Consider the following 7061-nt stretch of genomic DNA (forward strand, 5'->3'; position numbering starts at 1 on the left):
TAGGGAAATCATTGCACATAGGAAATTAGGCAGTAGAGTTTATTTGCTTCCACTCTTGCCTAACCCTCCCCATTCTCATCCATTCATTCTTCACTCAAATCAGATGTCACTCTGCTTGCTACTTAAAACTATTCACTGGCTTCTCCATGTAGGAAAAAACAGACAAACAATCTACCTGCTTACCATAACCTACAAGAAGGACATCCATAATCTGCCTACCACCTCTTACCTTTAGGCTCCAATTTACAATGGCCTCCAACAGCTAAGCACTTTATAGCCTACACATATGATATCCCCCACAAGCTGGGGTCTGACTCCTTTATTCCGCCTAACTCCTACTCCAAGTCCGAAGCCTTCTCTGACCAATCTAAGTGGGTCTCCTTGCTTATTCTCTCATTAGTCTCTGTTGCACCTGATGCAATTAGCAATTTTTAAAATTATTTATTTAATGGTTGGGTTTAATTGTAAAATACTTGTCTACCTTACTAGATGGTAAGCTTAAGGTCAGGACCATATTTATTCTATTCGCATTTGTATTCTCAGCACCTTATGCAGTACTCAATATATGCCAAATAAATATATAGATAAATATAGTAATCAGAATACTATTACTGTTACATTGGTAACATATAGCTTAAGATATAAAAACTATGAGACTCACTAAAAAACAAAAACCAAAAAAACTCCTAGGCTTCATTTTTAACGTCTATTACTTTGATCTGTGCATTCTTCAATATTTGTAATGATTCATCCAGGTTAACGATCAATATTGTAAATTATTTATAATAACTTAAATTTTTTAAAACACGGGAAAATTATTAAACCTTAGTTTATGTAACAATATGATATATACATACATATATATGGTAAATATACATATGGTACATTCAAGAGCTGTATGTGGATCACTATTAGGGAAACAAATGAAAACCATAATGAAATATGACTTCACACTTGTTAGAATGGCTGTTATCAAAAAGACAAAAAATAAGCATTGGAGAGGATGTGGAGAAAAGGGAACTCTCATATACTGCTGGTAAAAATATAAATTGGTGTAGCCACTATGGAAAACAGTATGGAGGTTCTCTGAAAAATTAAGAACAGAACTACCATATGGTCTGATAATTTACCTGAAAAATATGAAAACGCTAATTCATAAAAATATATGTATACTTATGTTCACTGTAGCATTATTTACAATAGCCAACACATGGACGCAATCTAAGTGTCCACTGATGGATGACTGGATAAAGATGTGGTATATAAGTAAAATAAAATACTTTGGCCATTAAAAAAAAAAAAAAGGAAATATTGCCATTTGTGATGGATCTTGAAAGTATTATGCTAAATGAAATATGCCAGACAGAAAAGGACAAAAGCCATATGATTTCACTAGTGTAATATAAAACAAAAAGTAACAAACAGAACAAACAAAAACAAACTCAAAGACAACTGAATAGTGGTTACCAGGGGAAAGGGGGTTGTGGGGAGGGCAAATTAGGTAAAAGAAGTCAAATATATGGTTATGGAAGAAAATTAGATTGTGGGTGGTGAGCACACAGAGTATACAAATGTCAAATTACAATGTGGTACACCAGAAATTTGTTATTGATCAGTGTTATCTCAATAAACTTAATTAAAAAAAGAAAAATGGAGTATTGTTCAGCCATAAAATACTAGGAAATCTTGCCGATTGTGACAACATGAACTTTGAAGGCATCATGCTAAGTTAAATAAGTCAGAAAGACAAATACTGTATGATTTCACTTATATGTGGAATAAAAAAAAAAAAATCTAACAGAAAAAGAGATCAGAATTGTGGTTACTAGAGGCAGGGATTGGAGGAAGGAGGTCAAAAGGTACAAATTTCCAGTTATGAAATAAATAAGCTCTAGGAATGTAATGTACAACATAACTACAGTTAGCACTACTGTATGATATATACAGAGTTGCTGAGAGTAAATTCTAAGAGTTCTCATCATAAGGAGAAAAAAATATATATATATTTTTTGTACCTAAATGAGATGATGGATACTAACCACTTACTATAGTAATCAATTCATAATATATGTAAGTCAAATCATTATGCTATATGCTCTACACTTATATAGTGAGGTAAGTCGATTATATCTCAATAAAACTGGGGGAGGAGAAGAACTGTAGGTGGAGTATCAGTCCTTAAAATTGATTTCTGGAAAAAAAACTTCAAAACTTTTTAAAGTAAATGAAAGAATTAATTTTCCTGTACTCTTTAGAATTAAAAAAAATTACTTCACATTTTATAAAACTTAGTATGAAAAGAAATATTAAGCAAGCTGTTAAAAAAGCTTCTAAATTAGACAATATAAAGTCAAGAACTGGATCGTAATCCCACTACATTTACTTAAAGAATTGGGAATACTAGCGATTAAAATAAATCTTTATCCTGCAATCTGTGTAAATATTACTATGCAATTAGAATTCTATAATATTATAAAATTAAAAAGTAAACATTGGATTCAATCAAAACAAATAGTGGCAAAAATTTTTTTTAAATAGTTTTATAAATACAACTTCAAAATATGTAGTGTTGTACTGTAATTCCAGGAAGAGAACAAAAGCAGCGATAATCAAAGAACCTTGTTGAGAGGTTCTTTTGGAGCCAGGTTGAGAGGAAGGAAGCAAATCTTATGAACAAAGGAAAAAACAAATCCCACTTTCATCTGCAACTTTTTCCCTTCCTTCACTGAGTTCTTAAAACACTTATACACAATTTTAAATTGCTAATTCTTTATGTAGGTTTATTTTGTCTTTGAAAAATCTAAAATGAAAGTCGCTCAAGAACGTTTTATCCCACCCATCATGGCAAGAGACAATGCTATAAGCAGAATTAAATGTTTATTTTTTGTATTGTAGTTCAAACCAAATCCTAAAATTAGGTGAGAAATTATACTTTCAAAGAATCTCTGACTCCTTTTTTTTTTTTTTTTTTTAGTATTGGTACTATTTTAAGATGGGTGATTCATTTTATTGTTATGCTTCAAAATATACATGGATGTCATATACATTATTTGTATGACTCCTCTCTGACTCTTCTTTATAGGACGTATCATTATCTAGAATTCTTTTATTTATTTGGCTTACATGTTTACTTTGTCATTCTCCACCAAAATAAAAGCTCATGAACAAAAGGACCCAGTCTGCCTTGCTCAATAGCCTATATTTGAGTACTATATAATGATTAAGATAGGAGACGCCCAACAAGTATTTGTTGATCTAATCATCCATTGTACAAATAGTCATCAAGGGCCTACTGTATATATAGCATAGTATTTAAAGGGGGAGGGAAGTTATAAAGGGAGGAAAAGGGTGAATAAATTAAGTCTTAAATCTCCCAATGATAGTAAACATCATCTGCTACTCACATCAGCTCCTTCTAAAGACTTTTTCAGTACTGCAACCACTTCTTCCTGGAAAGCAACTTCATCCACACATTTTGGGCGACTGCAAAAAAAAAAAAAAAAAAGGCAGGGGGAGGATTGTTTAGTATATTGTAGTAGCCACAGAAAGGTCTCCAAGTGTTCCTTTTGCTAAAATACCAATGATAATTCTCATATATTGGTAACGAAATGAGAAAATTTCATAATTGGAAGTAGGTGGAAACATCATTTGTATTTACCTTAAACAACTACATACTGAAGGAGTAAGTCTTCACTTCTCCAGATATATAGCTTGCATCTGTTATGCTTATAAAAATTAAGCAAAATGATTTTTATTATACCACAAATGCCAACTGCTTAAAAATTTAAAGTCGGCACTTGCCTGGAAAGTAATATATTTTGATCACACATCTAAGCTGAAAAAGGGGAACTATTTACTAATCTCAGGATAGCTAACTATTTTGGTTAATACTATTACATAATTATGTTGCTAACTGGTTAATAGCGATTTCTTCCATCACCTAAATGCAAAAAAAAAAAAAAAAAAAAGGCATATCTATCAAGTCATTGAGGAATAGCAAAATAAGTTTAACCTATAAATTTCATCTTAAATTATTAACTTGTGATTTCAAGAGAAACTAGAACAGTTATATTCCCAACCCTTAGATTAGGCTTTGTGCTTAGTTAACTAATCAAAAACTCTTCTTTGAGTCATACTTTTCTAATTAATCAGGTCAGTGCCCAGTGAGAATTTCATGCCAGATGTTACCTAGGAAAACCAGTGTATGTTATAAACCAGAGTTTCATATTCAAATACCTGCAGAGGCCAGGTAGATAACAAGAGCGAAGAAGGCAGAGTGTAAAGAAAGAGAAAACAGGGACTATAGTGAATTGAGGAACATATGACCTTTCCAAAATGAGAAGCAGTATTCAAGTCCATCTGACTGTTGTCAGGTGAGAATTTGCATTTAGTGTTACCTAATCTCCTGAGAAGCTGAAAATCTACATTTTCCTCCTTAGATAATTTTTTTTTAATGAAAAAAAAAAAAATCTAGATTTTTATGCAAAATTTTTAAAAGCATTGTTGGTGCCAAACAAAACATATGAGGGCCCTATGTGGCCTATAAGTAATCTGCAAACCCTTGGTAATAACAGGCTATACCAGCGGTTCCCAATCTTTTTGGCACCAAGGACTGGTGCTCCTATAAGAATCCAATGCCTGATAATCTGAGGTTGAGCTGAGGTGGTAATGCTAGCGCTGGGGAGCGGCTGCAAATACAGATGAAGCTTCTCTCTCCTACCACTCACCTCCTGCCGTGTGGCCTGGTTCCTAACAGGCCACGGACTGGTAGCAGTTAGGGATCCCTGGACTACACCATGGATTACGACTACAACTTAAAATATCACTTAGCTTACTAACATTTAAGTGCCACTTCAAGTGTTTTTGAAAAAAAAAATGTATTAAAAAACCTCAACAATTTCCACCTATCGGTAATGAAAGTGGACTTAAGTAGAACTCCTGACCAAGAGCCAGCTTATAAAAACTTTTTCTTGATTGCTATATCCTAGCCCTGAAAACCATAGACCTGAGTTATAAAGAAGACTTTAGTTCACCAATAAGAGAAGGAAATTAGATCCTTCTAAGGTAACTTTCAGTTCTAAGGTTCTATGACTTACATAATTGGGTGATATTTCAAGGACATATAAACAAAGCAAATCATTCCCCCTTAAGTTAAAAAAACGACAACAAAAAAATGATCGAAACTGGTTAGAGATCTAATTTATTAACTACTTCAACAAAAACGCAAGAGTTCTTACTATTTTTCCACCCATGGAACAGGTTTGGCCTTCTTGTTCTCTCCACTGCTTCCTGCAATGGCAGCTACTCCTCGATCCTTGGTCAATGGTGGTTTAGTACTGATAGATGTACCTTTTAGAAACGCCTGCATGGTTACTTCACCCTGACTAGGTGCAAGACAGAAAAGGAAAAACTCTTTTGAAACCATTATGAGGAAGGACAGTTGAAAACACACTTAACCTTGTGCAAAGATATTCAGTAATTATTAAATAAAAGACGTCACCCTATGACCTCTGAATGCATTGTACTGAAACCTGTAGGGACATGAAAGATGCCAAAGTGTTTAAGGAACTTTGAATTTATTTATGAGGGAGTTATAAACATAAATCTTATGGAAAATTTTTTAAGAGTTCCAAATTTTTTGATAAATATGATGTCATTAATGGCCAAACCCTACACAGGCTCCTACAGTCTCTACCATTTCAGTCATGGGCCTAGCTCTAGCTCAGACTCTGGAATGGACTCAGCAACTAGGAGTGCTGGGACCACAAATGAGAACCTCTACTTTTTTTCTTGGGCCTACAGCTCCATTTAAGGGCCTATTTTACTGGGAGGGTTGGTCCTGTTGGGGAATCTGTTGTTAAAGTGGAAAAATCTGTTTCTTGATAACATGCTCATTGAAGAAATAAAAAAAAAAAAATGCAGAAATGCCTCGGAGTTTAAAGAAACGTAGATGAAAATCTCACCCAGAAGATAACCACTATTAACATTCATGTAAACATTCTTCCAGGCAGCATAGGCAGTTTTTAGGAACAAAAAGACATCATTAACTTGCCTGAAAATTCCCAGCGTTAGTGGCAATTCTGTTTTCTTCACTGCTGTAACCCCTACCCCCGCCCGTCTAGTGCAGTAACTGGCACATGATAGATGCTTCATATTATTTGATGACTGAATTACCACTTATGAGAAACAGTTTTCCCTTCTGTAAAAGGAGCTACCGCCTGCCTAGTCCATAAAGCAAGTGAGTTAAATAAAAGAATTGTAAAATCACACAGTTCTGTGCTTGGCATGAGTATGTACTCAAACAAAATAAACTGTTAATATCTCTAAACGGCCAAAGTTCTTAACATTATTGGATTACTCCATCCCTGCCACAGGCTTGCTAAACAGTAATACAGTAAGGAGCAGGGCTATGAAAGATGCTGTATTGAAACACCATTTCCCGAAGGGGTAGGAGATAGCTAGGCTGGAGCGCTGGTGCGGCCCCTGTACGTGTTACGATGGAGGTGGAAGACATCACAGAGGCATCAAAGATGCAGGAGTAGAGGAAAGAGAACGCAACCTTCGCAATTTCTCCAGCAGGTCACCTGATATCCCCGGCTCCCCGCGCGTGTTCCTGGGCGCTATCTGGGCCTTTCAGCTGCTCGTCTCTGGAGCAAGGACGCCGCCGGCTCGTTCCTGGGGCTTCCGGGACGCTGAGAGGGCGAGGTGGTCTCGAAGTCTTAGCTCCGTTCCCCAAACTGAGAATATTAGGCCTAAAAAGCCCCGAGCAGCCGGGCCCGGTGACAAGAGTCGCTGCCCTCAGCAGAGTTGACAGACTTCCCGCCACTGAACAGCAGGCGAAGGGCAGGGCGGGAATCCGCGGGCACCTAATGCGTCATTTCCGGTCCGCCGTGCGCTCGCGCGCCTGGTTCAGAGACCCATTACCTCCTATACGATTTTACTTAAAGAGACCAGAAGACACAGATTTTTAGAGATGTATAGAGTGGAACGAGGATGGTTGAAGAAGTGTAAATAAAGTTCCACCGTGTCTTCGTGCATTTTTCCCACTGGAAACTTCAGCG

General features: G+C 35.9%; 1 protein-coding gene across 4 annotated transcripts in view; it reads right to left on the bottom strand.

The window, feature by feature from the left end:
* Positions 1–6851, bottom strand: part of RFC4 (replication factor C subunit 4) — a 14324-nt gene extending 7473 nt beyond the window's left edge. Inside the window, exons 1-3 of one of the 4 annotated variants that reach the window (XM_025042266.1) lie at positions 6585–6851; positions 5238–5380; positions 3405–3483 (exon numbers count right to left, since the gene is read on the bottom strand). In XM_025042266.1, coding sequence (XP_024898034.1) covers positions 3405–3483; positions 5238–5368 — 210 coding nt within the window. In that variant the 5' untranslated portion in view covers positions 5369–5380; positions 6585–6851. Of the gene's footprint in view, positions 1–3404; positions 3484–5237; positions 5385–6559 lie in introns of all 4 variants that reach the window. The other 3 variants (XM_006925821.3, XM_015599941.2, XM_015599940.2) reach the window with 3 other exon arrangements.
* Between the last annotated feature and the right edge of the window lie 210 nt (positions 6852–7061).

The sequence above is a fragment of the Pteropus alecto genome, unplaced genomic scaffold, assembly GCF_000325575.1.
Source record: "Pteropus alecto unplaced genomic scaffold, ASM32557v1 scaffold88, whole genome shotgun sequence".
Taxonomy (NCBI): Eukaryota; Metazoa; Chordata; class Mammalia; order Chiroptera; family Pteropodidae; genus Pteropus; species Pteropus alecto.